This window comes from Artemia franciscana, chromosome 10 (assembly GCF_032884065.1).
Source record: "Artemia franciscana chromosome 10, ASM3288406v1, whole genome shotgun sequence".
In the NCBI taxonomy this organism is placed as follows: domain Eukaryota; kingdom Metazoa; phylum Arthropoda; class Branchiopoda; order Anostraca; family Artemiidae; genus Artemia; species Artemia franciscana.
The window spans coordinates 17,593,232-17,620,326 of NC_088872.1; the positions used below are offsets into that span (position 1 = coordinate 17,593,232).

At 34.1% G+C, this 27,095-nt stretch overlaps 1 protein-coding gene across 2 annotated transcripts in view; it reads left to right on the forward strand.

Annotated features, from left to right (window-relative positions):
- The window catches only part of LOC136031855 (adenomatous polyposis coli protein-like), a 127,465-nt gene that overhangs the window by 27,216 nt on the left and 73,154 nt on the right, over positions 1-27,095 (forward strand). For both annotated transcript variants that reach the window (XM_065711720.1, XM_065711719.1), the window contains 3 exons: positions 284-395; positions 5,258-5,488; positions 10,501-10,680. In XM_065711720.1, the coding sequence (XP_065567792.1) occupies positions 284-395; positions 5,258-5,488; positions 10,501-10,680 (523 nt within the window). The remainder of the gene's footprint in view (positions 1-283; positions 396-5,257; positions 5,489-10,500; positions 10,681-27,095) is intronic.

Here is a 27,095-nt window from a genome sequence, read left to right on the forward strand (position 1 = left end):
TTTAAAAAATGTAGCCAAAAATGCAACCTCTCAACAGAGACAAAAATATCTCCTTTTTATTACAAGATTTACAATATTATTTTGCACTATATATATATATATATATATATATATATATATATATATATATATATATATATATATATATATATATATATATATATATATATATATATTTGTATATATTTTTAGTCTTTAAAGAACGTGTAGATAAACTATTATGAAGCAGATATTTAAGAATTTGAATTAAGTGTGGTACTAATTACTTTTTTTTTTTTGCTAGAGCAACGTTGGTCAATCAACTGGAGGCGGAAGATAGGGATAGACATGCGTATTTTGCTAAGCTTGAAGCTCTTTCTAAAGAGATGCGTGAACTTCCAGTTCCAACTGATTCGGTATGTATCATGCTGTATTATTTAATGGGCGTCTGTTTCCTTTATTAATTTAACATTTTATTAAGAAGGTTTCGATTTGAAAATATCTTAGTTTATAACGATAAATTTACTTGATCCGAAAATATATAAGCTTGTATATTTCAGTGATAGTAACAAAACTATATAGACTTGTAAAGCAAAGCAAAGCACAAATCCACGACCTAAAAACAACTTCAGCTCAACATAGCAACGTTGATGAGACGGTCTATCACTTTTGACAGTACTGAGCTTTTGGAATTTGAATTGGTTCACCAGACTATATTATTGAAATTGCGTCTCCTTTTCGCATTTCCTCCAACCTTCCAGTTCGCTAGTCTCCAATCTACAAACTGCAATTGTGAAACTATAAACAAGTTTCCATTGATTCGGATTTGCAAATTTGGAGACATGCCTTAAAATACAAAGGATTGACTATTTATTTTGGACATCATTGCATTCGAAAATAACTGCCCTGTGAGCGGCAGATACGGCAGGCATTAGTAATTTACTTTTCCAGATGGAAAATACACAGTTTCACTTCTTTTTTTAAAATAATTTTGTTGCAAATAGTTTTTTCTACAGTTTCTGAATTAATTTTGCTTTCGGGGTAGTGGTTCAAAGAGAGTTAGGATTTAAAATAGCAGACTTGTGAAACTAGACTCAGCCTAGAATTCTAAATAACAGCTTAGTAAAAACTTGATTTTGAACAGTCAGGTAAGCTAGGATCAAATCGCGATGGCTGAAGACCTGAATGTCTGCAAAGATGAGGCATCCTCTCCCTCCAAGTGGTCTTTTTGTAAATTAAAATCTTGTGAAGCTTGTTTGTTCGCCAGTATTATAAGGAACCATGCATTGAATTCCTTAATATGTTAAAGTTTCTACATGATTAATTGTAAAAATGTTTAAAAACAAAAAAAAATTGAAAGAAAAGTAGAAAACCATGTTAAAACCTAAAACTATCAGAAATAAGGTCAATTAGTAAGGAAATAGCAAAAACTCTTAAAACAAATAGACACTAAGTGAATTAATAAATGAAACCTAAAACGAACAGAAAAATATTCAAGTCAAACTCAGGCTTCCATCTCCTCAAACCTCCTAGAGGCTAGGCTATCTGCTGGGCCTTACTGAAAAATTAACATATTATTTCAAAGATAGCCACTCGGTGTATTAAAACTTATATATAGGTAACAGGATTCTCTACTTTTGAATGAATTGGGATTAAAAAAAAATTAGTGATGATCTGAAAAATGAGACCTTTGCTCAGTTTGGGGCCCTTGCCCTGGAAGTAAGCCCTCACTTCCCCGAGGGGAGACATTTTTTTTACCTATAAATTGGCTTTTTTAAAGTTTTTATCCAATTTTACTGGGGTATAGGGCCTGGCAGGAGAAGAAAAGGGGTCTATCTGCCTCCAGATCATGTTCGATGAATAAAAAAAATGATGACGGGTAAAAATTTTATTTAAGACAATAAACTTTAAGGAAACAATAAAAAGTTTTTTATATATATGTATTGATAAATGTTCGAATATTTTGACTTCAAATCTGAAAGCCTTTATCAACAGAAAAAAGGAGAACAAACTACGTTAATCAAATTAATACACTCTCGAAAATAACATAGAAAGATAAAAAATGGGGATCTTCTATCGTTTATCCTTTTCTTTGTATAACGTTTGTTTTTTGTCTAATACCATCATTGTCCGATTGGATGAGTCTCCCCCATGTTCTTACGACCATTCGCTCTGTCCAAAGTAGGCGGAAAAGATAAACATGGGAGATCGTTGATCTTTGTAAGTTAACGCTACTGTGTTGACTCTGATTTTGGTCGTGTAATAGCCTCTGCTTTTAGCGAAAAAATATGATGAAAATATAATACTTTATTAATCAAAACTATGGAACAAAGAATTATGGAAAGCAGGCCGCCCAGAACACATTAATATTAAGTACCTAACTACCTGCATATATTAAATACTTAATGAAAATATACCTAAATCATAGTTTTTCTCACTAAGACTAAGCTAAATATAACTGATTGCAGACAGACAAACCGGTTCTGCTCATATTAAGAGCTTGAGTGGGGTCGCTATAATGCATTGATACCCTCTTTCCAAATATCGTAGTCACTTTGTTCTCAATGCACCCCTCCCCCCTTGATGGTCCCAGATATACTATATCCGTTAGGATACATACAAAAATGTTCCCACCATTGTATTATGCCACATTTTTTTTTCAGTGATTTCAGTAATTTACTAAAAGTTGAAAAAGGTAAAGAAATCTAGCTTTATCATCTTGGCTAAATCTACGGACGATAAAGGATTGGAACCTTTGTTTTCTGAACCATCCATGTGTTCAATCTTTGTACTCTTAGCTTGTCATATCATAAATTTACATTTTATTTAATATGTCGTTTTGTGTAAAACCAAAGGGTGTCTCTGATAATTCGCAATCTAGAGAAATGCAAACTTTAAAGTTTTGAAAATCTTACGTCTAAATAAGGAAAGTGTGCCAAGATTATACTGTTTAATTTGCCAATATAGCTTAAGTTTTGAATTTAATGAGTGCTTAGAATTTTGCGAGGTTGCACCCAACGTAAGGACCTTTGATTGAATTTTGATTGAAAGACAACAATGAGTACGTCTGATATTTTGTGCGCTTAGCCTGTCATACCATATTTGGACCCTAGACGTGACCAGCACCTCTAGTTGAATAACTTTGGATTAGTTCCTGCATTTTCTCACCACTCCCAGAACGGCCATGTCGTTTGATTTAAAAAGGCTGAATATGAGCTATTTTCTATTATTAATCACGTTAACGTATTTGTAGTTTTTGTTCGACTGACCAAAGAATCAGTGATCGTTTTGAATTATTTCTATCTTTTTCGGTATCTTGAGAACGCATAGCTTATTTTGTCATAATCAAACCTGCATTTTAACTATTTGCCCTATATACACAATACTGCGCTTCAAAGCTAGTTTGTTTGTATTTTTCGTTTAAAAACTACTGTCAGGGTTAACAGTTCTAGTGATTTATCATTATTTCTAATGATTTTTAACATTGAACAAAAAAAAATACTAACTTTGCACATAAATTATTAGATCATTGAAGAAAATCCCTAAATCAACCAGATAAATCAAGTGCATCAGGCAAATTTTGCCTGCATCAAATCAGTATCTAACTTGGTCAGCTTTGATCCTAACCGTACAAAAACGGGGGCTGGGGGTATTGCTTTCTACTATTGGCTAAAAGAACTATCCCCCCTCTCCTCTGGAAATTAAAAAAATAAGCCCCTAACAGAGGGTCTTTCTCATTCTTGATTTCATCTCTCATCATCAAAACTTTTGGACCTGTACATTCCTATGTCTTGGATAAGAAGTTTCTGAGATCATACTTCGTTTCTATTTATGCTTAGTACGAAAAATAAAAAATGTAAGAACGGATAATAATTTTATTTAAGGCAGCACATTTTGAGAAAAAACTTGAAAGCTATATATATATATATATATATATATATATATATATATATATATATATATATATATATATATATATATATATATATATATATATATATATATGTATATATATATGTGTGTGTGTTACCGTGAATGTCCGAAATTGGCGAATGTCGACATTCGCCGGTGAATGTTGGAAATACCTTTTTTTTTTCTCTTTGGATTTAGTCAGCTTTTCCAGTCAACTTTTTAGTTCTATCCAAGGTTTGATGGTGACAGGTTAGATTATGTTCGGCTTGGTTTTTAACCCATTTTTGAATTTTATAACTTAATGTAACCTAACTTTAACCTTTACCACCAAAGCTTGCATAGGGCTATAATGCTGATTCGCAAGCTAATTGAATCCAAGCAGGGAAAAGGGAATTCCGGGCAGTCACAGGTGGATATCGACATTAACCAGATTTCTGATATTCACAGCAACATATATACTAATAAATTTCTGAAAATTCCGCCTTCGAATCTTAAATCCTTTATCAAAATAAAAAAGGGGGAAATAAATACTAGATTAACCAAATTAACGCAGGCTAGGAAATAATATAAAAAGATGAAAATGGGGATTCGCTGTCGTGGGTTTTTTCCCATCTTTTTGTGCTATTTTTTTTTTTCTTTTTTTTTTTTAATTAGTTTAGTCTAGTCCTCTTCTTTTTCCCGCTGATAAAGGCTTATGGATGGGAAGCCGAAATATTCGAAATTCATTAGTATTCGTACATTTTTTTATTTTTTTTATAGTTTGTTCTCAAAGTGCACTGTCGTAACTGATAGTTATACCAGTTTCTATTGTCTGATCTCATTATAAGTCTTAGATTGCTAGACTGTTTTATGATCGCCTTACGCTTAGGATTACCCAACAGCTTAAATCAAAGCCCTTGAATGTGTTCCTGTTCCTTCACCCCTTCCGCCCTATAGGGCACTGACATTTTTTGAGGTCAGAAAAAAAAATTTGCTATGTAAGTAAAACTTTCAGGGATGGATTTAGTGCTCAAATTAGATTCTGAGAAGGTGTTTTCAGCCTCCTACCTCAGCTCTTTGCCTACTTGTGGGGGGGGGGGATGAGGGTGAAAGATTCTACTGAAATTTGTATTCAATCTAAAAAAAAAAAATCTAGTTGCGCCTAGAATTCGATTTAGTCCTTCTCAAGGAGGAGCCAATTCTAATCAAATCTATATTCACACAATTCTTAAAGCTTTAAAAGTAATGATGGATTGGACATAGTTGTCTGAAACCGTCTTCCTTGGCCATAATTTTGGGTTGTTGCTCCTCATCTAAAAGCCTCTTAATTAGACATTTAATTAGTCCTATTACGGGTGTAAAATTTAGTTTTTTTTTCACTTTGTAGCCATCACTAGAATGCGAACTTGAAAGACGTCGTCTTGAACAAGAAGCTCAACGCCTTCAAGATGCAATGCTGAAAACACTAGGCCCAGCAGGCGAGGGTTTGAAAAGAAGAGAAGCAAGAATATTGTCTCTTAGAAATTTAGATCAGAAAATATTTGCCGTCAGCAGTCTCTTGGCAGAGCGTCAAAGGGAAGAAGAGGGCGAACTGGCAGTATCAAGAGAGCAGGCAGAGGTCTGTTTTATTTTCTAATATATACGGTTCATTTCATATATCTGTCGGGATATCATAGCTAACCGTGTAAAGTGTAAATGGGCCTTAGCTAAACCGTGTAAAGGGCTGAATTCTTGTAAGTCATTGCTGCAATACCTGAAACATGGTAAAGAGCCAACCACAGCCCACAGTAACCGAAAGTTTAAAAGCGCGTCTTGAAAAAAAATATACACCGATGAGAAGCATTTTCCATTTAAAGGTGATCCAGGAATTGGAATCACCATGGTTAAACTTTAACCGAAGATTCTATACCCCCCCCCTTCATCTCGAAAAGCGAGAAATATCGCCTCTTTTTTTCATGAGTAGTAATTTTTTCCGTGAGGGCTAGCAGGCTACCGCTAGATCGTAGAAAGATGTTTAATGGCTCAGTTAACAGTTCTTACTTACACACTTTTTTAAAGATTCGTCTTGATTACGCCATCGTAAAGGGTTATGGCACCGAAAATATAATTTTGGTGTCATATCCATTGTGGAAAGGTTGGGAAGCAAGAGAAGGATACACAAACCCATAACTGGAAGTTTACTATCCCCCTACCTGAGCCCCAATCCAGCCCCCTTAGCAATTAGAAACTTCAAAAAAACGTTTTGAAAAAACTGCCTAGTGAGCAAAAAAAATTCAAAATTGATTCAAGAATAACTAAGGTTATTTGTGGTTATTTTAACAGCATAGATTAGTTGCGAAAACAGTTATTGTCTTTTGTTGTCTTTTTTTTCAAAAAGACAACAGTGTTGTCTTTTTTTTTTCTCCAGCACTAGCCGAAGACTGAAATGACATAGCTGTTTAAGAGCTCATTTGAAAGCCAATGCTTATATATTTATGCTTTTTATAAATTCGTCTTGAAAACGATATTTTAAAGTGGTAAGTGACACCAAAAATGTGAATTTTTGTGTCATTTCTGGATTGAATAGGCTTGGAAGCATAAGCATTGTTCTATTTACGTCTGCATAGTCCGAAATCCCCAACTGGAGGCTTTTAGTCCCTCTCTTGAACGCCCCCCCCCAGTCTCCTTAGTAAATGAAAATGAGTTAAAGAAACTGCTGAATATTTTCGCTTTCAAAGCTTGTTTAGTAATGATAAACGCTATCTTTATCGTAATAGTAAACGTTAATTGCGAGAATTCATTCTTAGGAATTTTGAAAAGGCTTTGAAACTCTGACGTGTCTCTTTTTTCTTCTTTTTATCCCAACACTAGGAGGGCTCTGGGACATCGTAGGGGCGTTGAAATGGGTAGCCAAGTGAAGTTTTTGCGACTAGTTTTATGCTTCACCCACTCCGTCAAGGCCCACGTGAATTGATAACTGGTTTTGACACCACACACAGGCCCGCCATTTAGGGGCAAGGGAAGACCTGAGTTCGGATGGTTTTCTTGTTTTAACCTTTAATTCTCCGCAATAGTATAATTTTAATGGTCAGTTCTTCTAAAATGTCCAAGAATTTTGAAGGTCCAAGAAGCAAAAATAATGATAGTATGTTTTCTTATGAGAAGCATTCTTTTAGCATTGCGGCAGAAAAATTGAAATAATTATAACACGAATTTCTTCAATATTATATTGACAATACATCTAAAATCCTTTCAGTTTTCTAAAATCTTAACATATTTCATATAGCATTGAAGTGAACAAATAATTGATATTTTTGCCCGCAACTTGTCAAAAATACCAGTGATAAACTTGTATATTTTTATGGGAAATTTTACTTGAGGTAGGAAGTAAGACCTGTAGTTAATGCCCTATTTTAACAAAAAATTATGCTGACTTCTTTAATTTCATCGCCTAATTTATACAAATATCTTTTTATAAGATCTATCAACATATTCAAAAAAAGAACTAAAAACTAGTAAAAATGAACAAAACAAAGTTCTTCTGATGAAAGTAACAGCAAAATTGAAACTTAAAGCGAGCCAAAACATTGTTTCGTAGTTTGTGCAACATTTTATCCCCAAAAATATCTCGAAGAAACTAACTCGTTATGATTCAGTGTTTTTGTAGAATTATCAAAAACTAGCACTTTACTGAAGACTGAGCTTGTTCGGGTTTTTTAAAATAGGATTTATGTTGTATGCTAATAGTTGTCATTATTATGGCTGATGAAAGATTGAGAGTCTGATAAATTAGTTTTTATTTTCTACTGGCTACTTGAAGGCTTTTCTACTCCTAAGAGAAAATCCTGTTATTTTTTGTTTTTTTTGCCGGTTTTGTGTTTTCAGTAAAGTGCTAGTTTTTTCAGAACTCTACAAATAAAGTGAATTATTACAAATTTGTTTATTTGAGCTATTTTTGGGGATAATGTGTTGCATAAATGGTGAAGCAATAATTTTTTTAAAGTTCAACCTTAATAACTTTTTCCAACCAAAAATAAACTTTGTTTTTAAAATTGGTCTTTGTAATTATTTATATAAGCTAGACCTTTCCGAAAGGGTTTTTAAATCTATATTCAGGAGGTTTCCTCTCTAGACCCCTCTCTCTCCCTATTTAAGCCTTTGCGCATTTATGAGTCAGTATCTCAACATGAATATGTGGTAGCGCAGTGGATTGATCTTTCCTTGGCAATACAAGGCCTGGGGTTGGTCCCAGTTGCCACAGGGCTGACGTGGAAGGGAACCCGTCTGATGAATATATTCCCACGAAACATATATGGATACTGTATGCACCACAAATGACCCAGAAGGAACTACGTATTTATTTTTATTATTTTAACTTAGGTTTTATGTTTATAGGCTTACTGCTTATAGAGCAGTGGCTCCCATCCAATTTTGGGAAACGCCATACTTTGGAATTTCGGAAATCCTGATTCCCCGTCATGATATTTAAATTTTATTCTACAAAATTTCATGTTTTTTCACCTGAAGGAAGCTTAAAAGGCCATTAGCTTGGTGTGCTTTTAGGGGGTTTTTACTTCTAGACATATTTTATGCTAATGACAAATATTATCTGAATATAATACCTTTTAGGCAAGGCATGTCGTCATTTCGATACTGTTATGTATCTTGTTTGCTCTATAAATATAAATGAACGTTTATGCTAATGAAAAATATTGTCTGAATACAATACATTTTAGGCAAGGCATGTCGTCATTGCAATACTGTTACGTATCTTGTTTGCTCTATAAATGCAGATGAACGTTTATGCTAATGAAAAATATTGTCTGAATACAGTACCTTTTAGGCAAGGCACGTCGTCATTGCAATGCTGTTATGTATCTTGTTTGCTCTATAAGCGCAAATGAACGTGACGTCAGTCACATGAACATTGTTTTTTTTCAGAATTAAGACTTTAAAGTATAGTCAGCCGGAGGGTGTGCGTCCTCCCTATGACCCACTGAAATATTGCATGCTCCACCGATGGGGCCTGGGCACCACGTTTGGAATCACGGTTCTACAGCCAAACCTTAAATTTGTGGGAACTATCTGCTTGTTTAACGCTGTATGCGTAAAATATTTTTGTTAAATGCAAATTGGTACTCTTCTAATGTTGTTTCCCTCTTTCTAATTTCACGATGTATCTGGGAGTCTAGCTTTCCACTTCGTTTTATGCCTCTTGACCCAAAAATTAAAATCAAATTAAAGCTCAAGCGTCATAAAGTATCAAACGAAGCTCAAACACGCCTCTAATCCTCAACCGTATATAAGTGCAGCAGTATCATTTGAACTTTGTTCTTTATGTTCTGTTTTTTTACACCAAATTTTAAAATCACCGTGGGAGTTTTACTTTAATTTTTTTACTCATTTTAGTTTGTCACGTTTGGCGCGATGCCATTTAGACCTCCTTGGTCATAAGATCCTTATTAAGACTTCCATTATATTTGTGTTTCTGTAAATTGTAATTTTGAATTATACAGTTTCTTTGATTTTATTGAAATCATTATGAATATTATTGAAGTCATTGAAGTATGTAGTATTATTGCAGTATTTTATTGAAGTCATATTAATATATGGTGTGAATCGGTTAATCTAAACCAGTTTTTTTTTAATTAATGAATTTTGAGCCATCGGTTCCTGGATATCCAGCCGAAGGATTGTCACTCCAAGGACTGCAAAAAAAAAAATTTGTCAGTTATCAGGAATAGGAAATTTTTAGTTTCCCAATAGAATTTGAAAAAGATTGTAATTGGAAAGAAAAATGAAAACTACAGATTTAAACTAAGCTTGCTTACATTTAAGTACCATTACGGTAAGCTTTTGACAGTTTAATGTGGAAAAAGCTATTTCACTGTTGCAGCATTCATGAATCTGCAGCATTGATTTGTTTAATAGCCTCACTTAAATATCTTTAGACGCTATTAATATAAATAATATTTTATGAAAGCATTAATTAGCCTTTTGAATGTGAGAATGACAGATGTAATTACTCTCAGTAAATTTATTATGAAGGTTGTGAAAAATAATGTGAAGTTTAAAATTAGTGGACAGAATTTACGTGCATTTATAAATAATTTGATCATACACAGTTTTCTCTCTTTATTGTTATTATTTTACAGCTTGACTCATTTAAAGACAGAAGCAAAACCAGTCTAACAAGAATCGGACTGAAACGGGGTTAAAAGTGAAGTTGAGCTGCAATATTGGAATAAGCCACTACTGCGTTTAATTTAAAACATGTTTTATTGTATCTGTACGGCTAACGGACTAACCTAGTTATTACTGCAAATCTGTAGAAGAATAGTGGACTTTCAGCTCTCTCCAAGTTCAGCGCTAAAGACACCCGCGGCGCAATTTAGAAAGGTTTTAAAGCGCATTAATTTTCAGGTGTAACAGGTATATTTCATCCCTTAACAAAGAAACTCCCCCATAAGGAAGGGGAAATTACCTTTCCCTAAGATCGGCACTAAATGCGCCCATGATACAATTTTGAAAGTTTTAAATTACATCAATTTTTTGGTATTTACGAATCCCCTGCCCTCCCTAAAATACTATGTTTCCCTTCTTTCTACAGGGAGAGAGAGATATGGAAATAGTAAATCCTTGTGTTTTTAGTTTCTAGAAGACATTCCGGACGAAGGAGTGCCAGATGCCATTGCTGCACATCCACAGTTTGCCCCGCCCGAGGAAAAGATGAGTTTCCCTTATCTACTTGATCCAAACTGGCTTCAAGCCAACGGTTTATGGGCTAGTATGTCCAGTAACAATATAACAGATGACAGAGTAGGCTTGCATGTAAGTTTTACTACCGAATTTATCTTTAGACGCTTATTTACTCAACAATATTTTTAATTTCTTTGATTTCATTTCAAAGGAAGATATTTAATGATAAAATTATTCATAGGTTTCTTTCATGGTTCTGTGCTCTGGTTTAAAAAACCCTGCAGTAAACTATTGTAGACGAATATGGCTTCGTTTTCCGACCGAATTGGATTTGAAGATATTACCTGTGGCAAATATATTATGCTCTCTTTTAATGCTGTTTTCAAGTTTGCTGTTTTAGTGATGGGTTTTCTTGTTCGTTGCTTGAAGTACCAATGAAGTCCAAACCCTTTTTTTAGCCCCTTGGGCCTACCTTAAGTTTATTTATACTTGAAAATAGTGATAGCTAAGGATTTTTCTTTGGGTTGTTCCTAAACTATAAACTTTTTAGGGCTTTATTACATTTTCTTCAGCGTTGCCATGCTGAATCGTGAAAATAAATAAGCAAAGTTAATTTCTCAAATTTTAAAATGCTTTTCGGCCATAAACATTAAAAAATTAAGGGATCTATTGGTTCCCAAACACAACCAAAAGTACAGCTTCAACGGCAAGCTACACCTTCTTAAGCCGGTCCCATGTGTTTTTAGCTTATTGTTTGCTGATTTTTTCATCCATTCATATCTATCTTTCTTTTTTTGGCGCCTGCTACTACCAACAAGAGCTAAGAGCTCCTATAGCACTTACGACGAGGTTGGAAGAGCCAAGAGCTCATATGGTATGAGCTCTAGAAAAATTCTAAGAATCAATAGATTGATTTAAAAGGAACATCAGAGGCCTAATATCGGTCGGGATTTAAAATAAGAGCTCTGAGACACGAGGTCCTTCTAAATATCAGAATTCATTAAGATCCGATCACCCACTCGTAAGTTGAAAAACCTAATTTTTTCTAATTTTTCCTCTTCCTTCAGTCCCCCAGATGGTCGAATCGGGGAAAACGACTTTATCAAGTCAATTTCTGCAGGTCCATGACACGCCTACCAATTTCCATCGTTCTAGCGCGTTCGGTAGCACCGAACTCGCCAAAGCACTGGAGCCCCTTAACTCCCCCACAGAGAGCGAATATGAATCACGTATCTAGGACTTGTGTTTATTCTTCCATCCAAGTTTTATCCCGATCTCTCCACTCTAAGCGTTTTCCAAGATATCCCGTCCCCCCCCAAAAAAAAAATCCAATGACACTGGATCCTGTCGGGATTTAAAATAAGAGATCTGAGTTACGAGATTCTTTTAAACATGGAATTTTATTAAGATCCGATCACTCCTTCGTAAGTTAAAAATACCTCTTTTTTTCTAATTTTTCAGAATTAACCCTCTCTACCAACTCCCCCAAAGAGAGCGGATCCGTTCCGGTTATGTTTATCACTTATCTAGGACTTGTGCTTATTTTTCCCACCAAGTTTCATCCCGATCCCTCCACTCTTAAGCGTTTTCCAAGATTTTAGGTTTCCCCCTCCAACTCCCCCCAATGTCACCGATTTCGGTTGGGATTTAAAATAAGAGCTCTGAGACACGATATCCTTCTAAATATCAAATATCGTTAAGATCCGATATCCTGTTCGTAAGTTAAAAATACCTCATATTTTCTAATTTTGCCGAATTACCGTAATTTAATCTGGTCTGGTCCCTGATACGTCTACAAAATTTTGTCGTCCTAGCTTATCTGGAAGTGCCTAAACTAGCAAAACCGGGACAGACAGACCGACAGAATTTGTGATCACTATATGTCACTTGGTAAATACCAAGTGCCATAAAAAATGCCCAACTGCATATGGAGATATTATTTTTTGTATGAAAATTGGAATTCCTGACTTTTTCTCATTTTTAAGGTACTTATGGTTATGTAATTTTCCCCTTAACCTTTACAGAATAAGACCTAAGTTTGAGTTTCCATAGTACTTCAAAATTCTAAATATTCAAAAACATATAGAAAAATCATGTCCCTAAGTTTGGCTCCCTTAATTTAATCTTAGATAAAAATAATCCAAGATAAAAATGGTCCAAAGATTATTTAGTTTCTACTACAGACACATCTAATTATAAACTTGCCTTTAATTAGCCTTTTATTGTATGTTTGTGCCGCACATACTGGTCAATGAATGCTTATCCGAATCTCTAATATTTTAAATTTGTTAAGTCACCATGTTCGTTCCTCTCTTTTGTTCAGTGTTAAAGCATTTGGACTGATACTTGAATTTTTAATCAACACGGCAAAATAAAGACAAATTTTATCGAAAATCAAACCTAGCAATAAAGACTCTTTTTTAATTTTCTCTGCTGTTTTTTTCTATGAATTTTGCCTCTGTCTTTTTTTTGTTATTTTACTCATTCGAGGTTATATATTTTTTTCAGTAATCATACTGTATAATATGTAATTATAAAGAAAACAACCGTATTGCACCAACAAAAGAAATAATTTTTCTACTAAATTATTTTAAATATGATTTTGTTCTATAAAGTAAATTTGTCACTATAACGCCTTTTCTCATTTCTAATGGGTTGTATGTATGGCCATTTTCCTTAAAAAAAAAACTAATCTCAAGTTGGCTTGCAAAATAGATTTGGGTCTGCAAATTTGTAGATGACGTAGATGTAGCTGTTGTGACGTAGAATGACGTAGATGAGCATGTTGAGATAAGACAAATAACTTTCTCACCTCATGACCTCAATAAAACACATTTGATTTTGTTGGTCTTACATTTGTTTTCAGCGGCTTTTTTATGATATATTGCATGTTAGTCTTAAAATATTTCATGATTTTGAGTTGAAGGGACATGATCAATGGAATCTTTCAGTCAAGAACATATCCAGGGAGGAGGGGGTACCGGGTTTGAACCTCCTCCCCCCGAAATTTTGTCCGACTCGTAAAAACGTATCAAAATGCATATAAACAAATTTTTGATGCTTTTTTATATATTTTCTTGTCTCCCCTCCCCGAACAGAAATCCTGAATGCGCCCTTGCTTTAAGTGCTGATTTTACATGCGTTCATTGTGATGTTAGTCGTGATCTTTATATGTCTTCTTCCATTCATCTAAATATTACTGGCCTCCGTCAGAGGATAGAAACATGCTTTTTGCCCTGGTTAGTTTTCAAGGATTCCAAAAAGAAAAATTAAAACTTAAATAAACAAGGTAGTTCGCTAAGTTTGGATGTTATTTCAATTATCCTTTTGAAACATCTTGCATTTGTAAATTCATGTAATATTGGTCCATATTTTAACATTGTGTTTATCTTCAGATTTATTCTCCTCTGAATAGAAAAGCACTCGAGCTATTCCGCTGTATAAAAAAGGCTGTGGAATTGATGTTAATAATGACAGAGTAAACTGATGTTGGTAATTAAAGAATAATTACATTTCTTCTTCGTCAAAGATTTCAGAAAACATATTTTAAGTAAGAATTTCAACTTATTTAGGTAAAAGAGAGTTCTTTTTAACCAGAGGCTAATTTGGATTTAGATCAGGTTGTCGTTGTGAAAAAGCAGTTACGGCCCTTTTGCTAAAAAATAAATGATTCTTTGGATAATGGTATTTTTGTGTCATCCATTTAATTTTATTGAAAAAAATTTCGATACTCAGAATCGGTACTCAGAATTTTCATAAATAGAAATCATTATATTTTGTATATAATGATAAAATTATATTTACAAAACTATGGAATTCAGGAGAAATTCAAGGTCATCTGTCTTCAGCCTGAGCCTCTTGATGATATAGATGTGCCGTATTATTATTCTTGTTATTATTATTGTTAGGACGGGTGGACCCACTATCAGTGGGTCGAGGCTCAGGCCTTCAAGGCCCATTCCCTCTATACCTCAAAACTAAGCTCTATTTAGGGTTGGGGGGACCAATGGTGGGCTCGACCTCTCCACCCCTACCATATATCTTGCCAGCTATGGGACTTCTGCTTCTCTTACTATGTCTTCCAGCTTAGCAATAACATTATGAAATATCTCAAGCCGGTCTCTAATCCTAGCTGGACATTTTTCTGTCAAATGCTTTCTTGTTTCCACAGTGGCTATCTCGCATTTTTGGAATAATGGAAATTCACACCTCTCTATTTGGGAAAGATGTTTCTCGAAATTTCCAATTCCTTCTATGGCTTCGGTAACCATTCTCGTCTCGGATCTTTTCGGTCGTAGAAAATGCTTAGTGTAGGTGGTGTATTGATCATCGGGAGTAATTCCTTCTTTCCTTACATTCCACCTTCCTATACCAGTTTTGTTCCGCTCTCTCATTTCTCCGACCCCTCACTGCCGCCGTCCAGTAACTCTGAGAAATTGGGATGAAAGGTTCTGAACCATAATATCTCAGTGATGCCCTAGCCTTAGCTTCTTCATCTGCCATCTCATTACACTTTATTCGAGGGCCCTGGGACCCACATAAAGGTAATTTGGTTTCCTTTGAATGTCAAGCTATTGATGGCTTCGTAGCATTCCAATTCTCTGTTTTGCCGGCTTTGTGCATTCTGAACAACCTTTAGGCGTGCTTTATTGTCAGTTAGGATGCATATATTCTTCCCTGTATTTCCCATTTCCAACGATCTTCCAGCTGCCCGTTCTATTCCGAACATTTCAGCCTGAAAAACTGCAGCAAATTTTCCAGGTGATAACTGATTACCTCCTTGTCCGGATCAGGAGTATTGTGATATATTTTTACTCCTGTCCCAAGTTTTCCCTCAAAGCGCGAACCATCAGTATGACATATTATCGGGTCATTTTGGTGGAGCAGCACTAGCTCCTGCTCCACTTCCTTTCTGTCCTTCATGACAATTCGGAATTGCCTCTCAGGTTTTATTCTTGGGTTAATATTATCTTTAGGCATCTGTAGCTCCTTGCACTGAAGCAAATAACTACAGATGCCAACAAGGTATTTACTTTTCCCATATCGTATCTGCTGTCTTCGGGTCCATTGATCGTTTATCTGTAGTCTAACAGCACTTTTCACTGCTTCTTCCCCTAGAAATTTTTCTACGGTTAGAAGTCCCAAGATAAGCTCCATGGTTGCTGTAGCGGTTTCATGATGTGCTGATGTAATCATTAGGTATATTCGCCTTTGTATCCTTCTTAAGTGGGCTATGTGGCTCGCAATTCGAGTTGAATTGGCCGAAACCCCTATTTCATATGACAGAATTGGTCTAATTACTGTCTTATATAATCTTATTGGGAGCCAAACCTTAGTTTTTCCCCGCCAGTCGTTGACATTGAATTAAGGAAGCTGTGGCTTTCCATGCCGTTTCAAGACAATGAGCTTTCCAGCTCAGTTGATGATTAATTCTGACCCCTAGGTATTTCACCTGCTTATTACTTGTTTATATTTTTAAGGCAAAGGGAACTTGCCATCTCCTCTTTTTTGTGAATACTACTACTTCACTCTTTTCAGGTGCTATGCGTAGTTTATGGTTATGTGACAATGTTTTGATTTTGTCCATTGTGTGCTTTCAAACAGTGTCCTTAGACATTTTCCTCTCGGTAAGGATAGTAGGTCGCTGTTTAATAAATTGGTTGTTCATGACCAGGATCCACATACCCCTTCGGATACCCCCCCCCTTCGGGTATTCTTTCTGAAGAGTCTTCGAGCTTTTTTATTCTCTTTTGCTAGATACTTTTTATTCTCTTTTGCTGAGATACCCCCCCTCCCCTTCGGGTATCCTTTCTGAAGAGTCTTCGAGTTTTTTATTCTGTTTTGCTCAACGATTATCTGTTAGTTCCTGAGCATAGGAAAATTCCATTTCTGAATAGATCTATCTAGTTTTGCTTCCTCCATGGCCATTCCTATGGATTCAAAAGTAGCATTATTAAATGATCCTTTTATGTCAAGGAAAATGCCTAAGGCGTATTGTTTACATTCTAGGGCTTGCTCTACCCGCCACACCAATTGGTGAACCGCAGCGTCTGTAGAGCCTCCTATCTTAAATCACATTTGCTTTTCGGATATCGTGTTCATAGTCCCCGGATTACTTATCCGAAACCAATGAATCAATCGCTCCATCACTTTCAATTGAAAGGAGGTTAACGTAATCATTCTATAAGACCGACAGTTTGAGTAGTCCTCTTTCCCTGGTTTAGTTAAGAAAACGCCACTGTCTTGAGCCATGTACGGAGGACATTGCCCAAAGTGAGGCTTCTATTTGCAATATAGATATAATAGGTTTGTATTTTCTCCCATGCTTTCTGGAGCATTATAGAGCATGTTCTATTGGCTGCAGGGGCTTTATAAGGTTGAAAATCATCCACAGCTTTTTTGACCCAGTCTTCCTTTACAATTCAGGACGCCAGCTTCTCCCCTGTATTTGGGTTTATAAAATAAACTGGCGTGGGAATATTTTCTTCAGGGTCTTGTGCAAGTATTTCGAGCATGCGGTTCAGGGTTTCTCCGGGGTCTGCTGTGAGAGTACCATCTACTCTCACCCCACCCCCCAACTGTGACCGGTGGTCTTTCTTTGGAGTCTTCAATAGCCTATTACTAGCTTCATCTGACTCTATACTTTCACAGAAAGTCCTCCATAAGGTTCTCTTTGCTGCCCTTATCTCCTTTTTCAGGAGTTTTAACCCTTCCGAGTAAGCGTCCCAGCCTTCGGAATTATTTGTTCGGGTAGCAGCTCTTAGTAGCCTTTGGGTCAGTTTTCTTCTTTGACTAATTCCAAAGTCCACCAGTTATTGGCTTGGTCCCCCTCTTCAAAAAGTGTTGGAGTGGTTGCTTGTTTAAGCGCACTGTTCATGCTCTCTGAGAGTCTTTCTTCCTCCCGGTCTAGATCCTCTTCAGTTATTCTAGGATTGGGACGCAGATTGGCAAGTTTTTTGGCTTACACATGGTTATAGGTGGGCCATTTTTTTTTCCTTATATCCCTAAGAATTTTTCTTTGTCGTTGGGATACATCTATTTTGAATCTTATTAATTGATGGTTCAGAAAAGGGCAGAAGATCGCTCACTTGCCAATCCTTTGCCAGTGTCTCATAGTTTGAAGAGATTATTGGTAGATCCAAAACCTCTCATCTTCCTCTTGTTATGAAAGTAGGGCTCGAGCCCCAATTGCACCAAGCAAGGCCTTTTCCTGCCAGGTAATCCAGAAGCTCAAGTCTCCTTCGTTTGTATCAGTGCTTCCCCATTATGTGTGATGCGCATTTACAACGCATGACACAGTTGGGGAATTTTCTCAGCTTTACAGTATCCACAAGTTCTATTACTGTCTCTGGTGGTGGTTCCTCATCATGGGGTATGTAAATTGAACTAAATACCAGACTCTCATGGCGAAACAGATTTTTCACCATAACAGCTACTACATCCCTAGAACAATATTTAGACAACTTCCAAGTATCAAAATTTTTTGATTGATAAATAAACGCTCTAGGAGGGGTGCTCACCTCATTGTGCACATGAAGTTCAGCCCCTCTGACCTTCCCCATGATTTTTCCTCTGACGACCCATGGCTCCTCGACTACCGCTATGAATGTCTACATTTTAGATCTGCCCTACGGATCTGTACTAGGACCATTGCTGTTTTTAAATTATGTAAATTATTTCCCTAATTGTTTATCACCTAATAACAGCCTAGTAGTTATGTTCACGGATGATACAGTGGCATCTGTTGAAGCTAAAACTCCTTCTTTGTTCATTGGAAATTTAATGGCTGAAATTAACTCAGTTATCCGGTGGTGTTTTTGCGATTGTAGTCCCAAATTTGTCTTAAGACAGAGTTTAGGATTTTTTGGATATCTAAGCAAGTAGTATTTGAAGCGAATAGTTATTTCTGGAACTAATGTCAGCAGGATTCAGACATATAGACTCTTGGGAATTATTCACTCTGATCATCTGCATATAAAATTAACCAAAATTTAGGTCATTTACATAAAGAAAATTCCCCTAATTAGTTATTGAAGCTCTTCCAAATTCATTGATAGAATGACGCCTAAGATATTTGCCTCTTATTTACCCCAGTCCATTCTCTTTTCACTTCAAACCTCTCCAGATAATACAGTATAAATTTATAAGAATTCTTCCTACTTTCCTTCATCACCCTACATGACTACAAAGTTTCTCAAAAACAGGGACTCTTTTGTTATTTCTTAATATTTTAAGACTTAGTCAACTTATGGACTTACAGATATCACTTTGGCATTATGATATTCAGTCTCCAGCGGACTGTTTTTATGACTCATGCATTATTTGCTCTTGCTCATCAAATGTGCTTTTGTACGTCTGTTTCTTCTTCGGCTCTTTTTGGAACGCATTGATTCTCTGCTGTCAATTGTGAAAGAGCTAGATTTTCAGTGAGCATTTCAAATCCCTTTTAACTCTAAATTTAAAAAAAATCTGAGTTACTACTCTCTTTTAAGGAAGCAAATAACAAAACATATTGTTATTATTTATGATGCGGTTATCCATATTATAATGTCTTTGTAGTATAGTGTTATGAATTTGCCATGGTAGGGTAGCCTCTTTTGTCATTCTTCTGCCCTAAGTTACCATGTTTGGGTTGTTTTTCCCCTTATTTTTAGTATATCTGTATTTTATGGCGGTTGATATTTTTTTTTATGATGGATAGCCTTCAATTTGAACGTAGCGATTTGAACTTCTGTATAAATAAAAATTTCAAAAAAAGCTCTTGAATTTGTTTATGCTTACATGTTTATATATGCTTTTAAGCTAATGTATTAAAGTGTAAAATATTTTTTGTTGAATTTTTTGGAACGACGATGTTGTACAATCGCCCTTTAAGTGAGGCTTTGATGTAAATCGCCTTTTTTTTTCAATCAGAGGTTACTTGAAGGCTCATATGCTTTTTCTTTCATCGTATAGTTTGAAATCCCTACGAATAAATGAGTTGCCCGTCTTAAAAATTGTTTCGAATATTATCTTTAAACCTATTATATATATATATATATATATATATATATATATATATATATATATATATATATATATATATATATATATATATACTAGCTGTTGGGGTGGCGCTTCGCGCCACCCCAACACCTAGTTGGTGGGGGCGCTTCGCGCCCCCCCCAAGCCCCCCCGCGCGCGTAAGTCGTTACGCGCCATAATAGTTACGCGCCATTGTAGTTGTGTCCCTATGTCCCACCTGTGAATATAGATAGATATATATATATATATATATATATATATATATATATATATATATATATATATATATATATATATATATATATATATATATATATATATATATATGGTTTTAACTACGTAAAACTTGCGAATATACAACATTCTTTGCTGTCCCATTGTCTTTGCATATAAATAGATTGTCAGGTTTACCGACTCTTGAACATGCAACATATAATGGTCCATGGGAAAACAATCTGTATTCAGATCTATACCTCATGATTCTAATGATTGCCCTTGAGCTTTGTTGATGGTGATTGCTAATCGACCATTCCCTGTCCCGGTGTCCCGGTCGTCATTTATATCCCCCTGTTTCCCCCGGTGTCCCCGTTGTAGTTGTGTCCCTGTTTCCCGGTCCTCATTTATATTCCCTCTGTCCCGGTCGTCATTTGTATCCCGGTGTCCCGGTCTGTATATACATTCGTTTTTTAGTTTTGTTTTTCTCCTTTATTTTTTTCCTTTTTTTTTCTTTTTTAGTTTATTTAGATTTTTAGATTTTTTAGTTTTTTTATTAGTTTTTAGTTTTTTTTTCTTTTTAGTTTTTTTGTAATTTTTACCTTCTTTTTAGTTTTGTTAGTTTTTTTTTTTACTTATGTCCTGGTCGTCATTTATACTCCCTGTGTCCCGGTGCTTTGTTGATTGCTAATCGAACATTCCTTTTGTCCTGGTCGCTTTCTCTTTGAGTGTCGTCATTTATTTTTTTCTTTTTTAGTTCTTTTAGTTTTTACCTTTTTTAGTTTTTTTTAGTTTTTTAGATGAAAATTTTTTTTAGTTTTTTCCTTTTTTTCTTTTTAGTTTTTTATTGGTTTTTACCTTTATTTTAGCTTATTTTTCAGTTTTTTAGTTTTTTTTATTTTTTATTTTTTTTAGTTTTTTACCTTTTTTTTAGTTTTTTTAGTTTTTTTAGTTTTTTAGCTTTTTTACTTTTTTTGTTAGTTTTTAGTTTTTTTGTAGTTTTTGCCTTTTTTTAGTTTTTTCAGTTTTTTTTTAGTTTTTTATTGGTTTTTACCTTTATTTTAGCTTATTTTTCAGTTTTTTCCTTTTTTTTAGTTTTTTTTAGTTTTTAGTTTTTTTAGTTTTTTACCTTTTTTTAGTTTTTTTAGTTTTATAGCTTTTTTATTTTTTTTATTAGTTTTTAGTTTTTTTTGTAGTTTTTGCCTTTTTTTAGTTTTTTTAGTTTTTTAGCTTTTTTATTAGTTTTTAGTTTTTTTTTGTAGTTTTTGCCTTTTTTTAGTTTTTTTCTTTTTAGTTTTTTTGTAGTTTTTACCTTCTTTTTAGTTTTGTTAGTTTTTTTTTTTACTTATGTCCTGGTCGTCATTTATACTCCCTGTGTCCCGGTGCTTTGTTGATTGCTAATCGAACATTCCTTTTGTCCTGGTCGCTTTCTCTTTGAGTGTCGTCATTTATTTTTTTCTTTTTTAGTTCTTTTAGTTTTTACCTTTTTTAGTTTTTTTTAGTTTTTTAGATGAAAATTTTTTTTAGTTTTTTCCTTTTTTTCTTTTTAGTTTTTTATTGGTTTTTACCTTTATTTTAGCTTATTTTTCAGTTTTTTCCTTTTTTTTAGTTTTTTTTTTATTTTTTATTTTTTTAGTTTTTTACCTATATATATATATATATATATATATATATATATATATATATATATATATATATATATATATATATATATATATATATATATATATATATATGGTTTTAACTACGTAAAACTTGCGAATATACAACATTCTTTGTTGTCCCATTGTCTTTGCATATAAATAGATTGTCAGGTTTACCGACTCTTGAACATGCAACATATAATGGTCCATGGGAAAACAATCTGTATTCAGATCTATACCTCATGATTCTAATGATTGCCCTTGAGCTTTGTTGATGGTGATTGCTAATCGACCATTCCCTGTCCCGGTGTCCCGGTCGTCATTTACATCCCCCTGTTTCCCCCGGTGTCCCCGTTGTAGTTGTGTCCCTGTGTCCCGGTCGTCATTTATATTCCCTGTGTCCCGGTCGTCATTTGTATCCCGGTGTCCCGGTCTGTATATACATTCGTTTTTTAGTTTTGTTTTTCTCCTTTATTTTTTTCCTTTTTTTTCTTTTTTAGCTTATTTTGATTTTTAGATTTTTTAGTTTTTTTATTAGTTTTTAGTTTTTTTTTCTTTTTAGTTTTTTTGTCCCGGTCGTCATTTATATCCCCCTGTTTCCCCCGGTGTCCCCGTTGTAGTTGTGTCCCTGTGTCCCGGTCGTCATTTATATTCCCTGTGTCCCGGTCGTCATTTGTATCCCGGTGTACCGGTCTGTATATACATTCGTTTTTTAGTTTTGTTTTTCTCCTTTATTTTTTTCCTTTTTTTTTCTTTTTTAGTTTATTTAGATTTTTAGATTTTTTAGTTTTTTTATTAGTTTTTAGTTTTTTTTTTCTTTTTAGTTTTTTTGTAGTTTTTACCTTCTTTTTAGTTTTGTTAATTTTTTTTTTTACTTATGTCCTGGTCGTCATTTATACTCCCTGTGTCCCGGTGCTTTGTTGATTGCTAATCGAACATTCCTTTTGTCCTGGTCGCTTTCTCTTTGAGTGTCGTCATTTATTTTTTTCTTTTTTAGTTCTTTTAGTTTTTACCTTTTTTAGTTTTTTTTAGTTTTTTAGATGAAAATTTTTTTTAGTTTTTTCCTTTTTTTCTTTTTAGTTTTTTATTGGTTTTTACCTTTATGTTAGCTTATTTTTCAGTTTTTCCTTTTTTTTTAGTTTTTTTTTATTTTTTATTTTTTTTTAGTTTTTTACCTTTTTTTAGTTTTTTTAGTTTTTTTAGTTTTTTTAGTTTTTTAGCTTTTTTACTTTTTTTATTAGTTTTTAGTTTTTTTTGTAGTTTTTGCCTTTTTTTAGTTTTTTCAGTTTTTTTTTTTAGTTTTTTATTGGTTTTTACCTTTATTTTAGCTTATTTTTCAGTTTTTTCCTTTTTTTTAGTTTTTTTTAGTTTTTAGTTTTTTTAGTTTTTTACCTTTTTTTAGTTCTTTTAGTTTTTTTAGTTTTTTATTTTTTTTATTAGTTTTTAGTTTTTTTTTGTAGTTTTTGCCTTTTTTTTAGTTTTTTTAGTTTTTTAGCTTTTTTATTAGTTTTTAGTTTTTTTTGTAGTTTTTGCCTTTTTTTAGTTTTTTTAGTTTTTTAGCTTTTTTATTTTTTTTTATTAGTTTTTAGTTTTTTTTGTAGTTTTTGCCTTTTTTTAGTTTTTTCAGTTTTGACGTCACCTGATCCACACATCCACAGACAGACAGACAACTTATTTTTATATATATAGAAGATATATATTCTAGTCCACAGTTGGTGAATCGCTATAGTAACTTTTCATGACGGGATTACCTTTTCCATTCTGAATTGCCCATTTTTTTTGTCGGCTTTGCAAACATTCACTGAAGTTGGGGAGCGAAGTTACCCTTCATTAAAATGTAAAAATATGGCTTAAAATGTACCTTTTTGTTTCGGTCCCCCATAAAAAAATTATCTGATATAAATATCTTGTACTGAAAATGGAAGAATAGGTACTGCAAACACATTCTTCCTTTCCTGCCCGCAATGGTGTCAATTACCAGGGGATGGGAAATATTTGCCCTCTTATATTTTTTGTCACTCCCCCCTAGATTTTGAAAGTACTTGTTTTTATTATTATTGAAGAATACCCCCTTTTTCGTATTGTCATTGATGACAATAAAATATAACAAATTGGCTCCCCTAGTTCTTAAACAATATATCCCCCGCAAATTTTTGTGAATGGGTGTCATTTCCTGTCCGACTTAGTAACTGCGAGTACGCGTATCCTCTATTGCTAGTTTATGGTGTCGTCGCAGTTCTTCACTTTTATTTTGTAATTTCGGAGCGCCTCTTTCTCCTTTTCTAACGGCCGTCATTTCAATTTTTTTCCTAATATTTTCGCGTATGAAAATGGGTAAATAAAAGTTTGTTTCCTGAAATCCATTGTATCATGTCATTTTTACATGATTATTGCGCAAAGAGAATATTAAGAGTTATTTCTTTTTTATAATTGTTCGTTTTTACTCGGATGAATGTCTTTTCCCTTAGGAAAAAGCTTAGAGCTGAAAAACTACACTAACATTGGGTGTGTCCCGGAAAAATTATGTAAAGACGGAAATAAGTTAGAAATGGAAATGAAAATAAGGATTGTTTTCAATGAAAAAAAATTTATTGGTTTCAATTTTTTTTTTTTTTTTTTTTTTTTTTTTTTTTTTTTTTTTTTTTTTTTTTTTTTTCATGTGATGACATACGACTTATTGGACAAATAAATGCCAAGTATCTAATTTCATAAAATTTAAATGTAAATACAGTCTCATTGCTATAAAATAGAAACATTGAAGGTTTCTGAAAGGACGCGGGTTCGAATCCCAGTGTACCCGATTGTTCAGTTTGGGACGGGAGTCAATGGCGTGACTCTGTAAGCTTAGCCAGAGTCGACCCATTTTTAAATGGGTACCTGGAGAAATCTGGGAAAGGTAAACAGGAAGGGTGTGCGAAAGCACAGGATGGTTGGCCCCCAACCCCCCATTGCAATTCCTGGCTGAAGGGCCAAGAAACGGAGATCAGCACCGCCGGTAGGGACTGTAAAGTCTAATGCCGTATCCTTTACCTTTACCTTTATTAAGTCACCTGGAAATTTCTCATCCGAATTAGGCAGAATAGATCAGTTCAGACTACTGTTGTAAATTACCGTAGAACAAAAATTCAGTCAGTAAAATTGGTAAAATAAGGTACTCCCTAGGAAATGTGGGATAAAATTGCTGTTTTAAGAGTTGCCTTGTAGCTAGAAGACCATTTGAACATTTTTTTTCTTTTTTTCTAATATTTTTTCAGCTTTTAATAAAAATGTTTTAAGATTTTTATTTTCTTAGGCTTAAAGGGGTAATATGCTTCGTCTATTTTGAAAACTAATAAGCAGAAATTTCCTTAACATAAATGAATTCAAGTTTTGTTAAAACACTATTTATTTTAGGACACATAAATTTGATTAATACTCATGTTATACGGTCAAAAGCAGGGGCTAATTTGGACCCAATCCGCTGTCACTTCAAATTTCTTTGAATTTCTGGATACTGCCTAATCAAATTATCCAGTGTTTTCTCTTTTATAATCGTCCTCTCCCTTCCCAAGAAAAAAAAATGACTTCTACTTTAGGTTTTTTTATGATATACCCTTTCCCAAACACACTCGTTCATCCTGACAATAGACTGCATTGCTGCTGCCGTCAACGTTTATTTTACCAAGCGTTTTTTTTTTTTTTTTTTTTTTTTTTTTTTTTTTTTTTTTTTTTTTTTTTTTTTTTTTCAACATATCCGTCGCAATACTATCTTATACACCTCTAAAAAAGACTCAGTAAAATAAATGGTTAGTAAAAAAGCCAAATATATATCGGGGCTAAAAGGCCGTCTGTCTTAACAAAGTGAACCTTTAACAATGGTTAAAGATAATATACAGTCTAGAGCCTTTAACCGCACACAGAATGTTATTTCAGGTATTATTCAAATAATTGGACATTTCATGTTGAAGAAAAGGAAATAAAAAAAAGCTCCGTACGTTCTAGGCTTTATACAGGATAACATTGCTACAGACCAACAGGCCCAATTGTGTTGCTTTCTCAAACTTTTTTTAGCGGAAAGATTGCATAAACTATTCATTAAAAGAGAATAAGCATATGGAAATAAGGTGACATGCTGTAAGAGAAGAGCTAGTCAAATACCAATTTGTCACTTAGTTATAAAGACTTCACAACGAAATTAATGAGTGCAATTGACAATTATATTGCTTAATTTCGCCCTGCTGTGTATCCAATAAAAATCACAATACGAATATCATATCCGAACCTGTTTCTCCCGGCCTTTGTGTAGTTTTGTGCTGCGTTGACTACAAGGCGCCATAAAATAAATCAGTAAAATATGGAAAATATCGGTAAAATACGTAAAATAGTAAAATGTGCAAAATACAAATTTTACGAGTGTGCAAAATTACGGTAAGATATGTAAAATACCTAATTTTACCATGACCAATTTTACCATTTACAGCACTAGTTCAGACTACGTGTAAATGTCCCTAAAACCGAATTCATGCCAATAAGCGTGAAACTTATGCTCCGAAGGAGCGTTCTGTCCATTCTAACATGTGTACTGCAATGCATAAATTTCACAAATGAGTAGAAAAATTGTCTCACAGTGTATACAAACAATTGTCTTTGACCGGTACTAAATATTAGCTGAAGGGAAAGATTAACTAACGTGAAAATCTGCAGATTTATTAGTCAATCCGTCGAAGTGATTGAACTATGAAGATGGCGCTACCTAGAACATGCAGTTTGTATATCATATCTCCAACTTGTCCATCTTGTTACTCCAATGGCAGTCAGATTGCGCACCTCAACGAGGAAGGCCGAGAAATATATTACGCAGAACGAACGAGAGAGAGTGAGACTCGAAACCAATCCGGAGTTGGGTGACACTCACTCTGCAGCACGACTTTGCCAACATCCTAGGTTTATTTTCGGCTACAGAAGAAACTAAGATTTATGGGAAGAACGTTTGTGCAAATTAAATCTTACGCTGTTTCCTGTATTAAATTTGTTGTCATTGTCAATTTCTGAGTCACGTCCGTAGGAAAGAAGAAAATAATGTGTCGCTTGAGCCCATAACTTCCAAAATACGCAATCTTCCTCATAATTCTCAGGGCTCTGCAGTAGGGCAGTAAATCTTTGGGCGGCTACCTCGGGCTACAAATTCAACTGGATTCTTCTAAAAAATTCTTAATTACAATTTGGCTTCTTTTTACGTATTTACTTATGTCAAGTACTACGGATTTTAGGCAGTATTGTTCATTCAAAGATACACTATTGCCGTGAAAATTATAGATCTAATTAATGCTTATCTAATTTTATCCATGTTTTCCAAAAATGCATTGTCTAACTAAGACAGAAAACTTTTCATTGCATTAAATTATACTCTTTTAATTTCATGGGATATTTGGATATAAGATATATCTTGAACTTCTTTTTTTAAGTCTTTAGTTCCGGAAATGGGTAGGCATACATACTGAATAGCAAATTTTCATTATTAGAGCTGAGAATGATTTTCTGTTGTTGATTAAGCATTCTATTCTTATGGAATATTTTTCTTTCTTTTTCACTTGACATAATAAATTCGTATTTTTCACTATCTTATTTACGGCATTAGACCAAAGAGTCGTTGGATCAAACAAGCTTATGTGATTTAAACTATTGGTG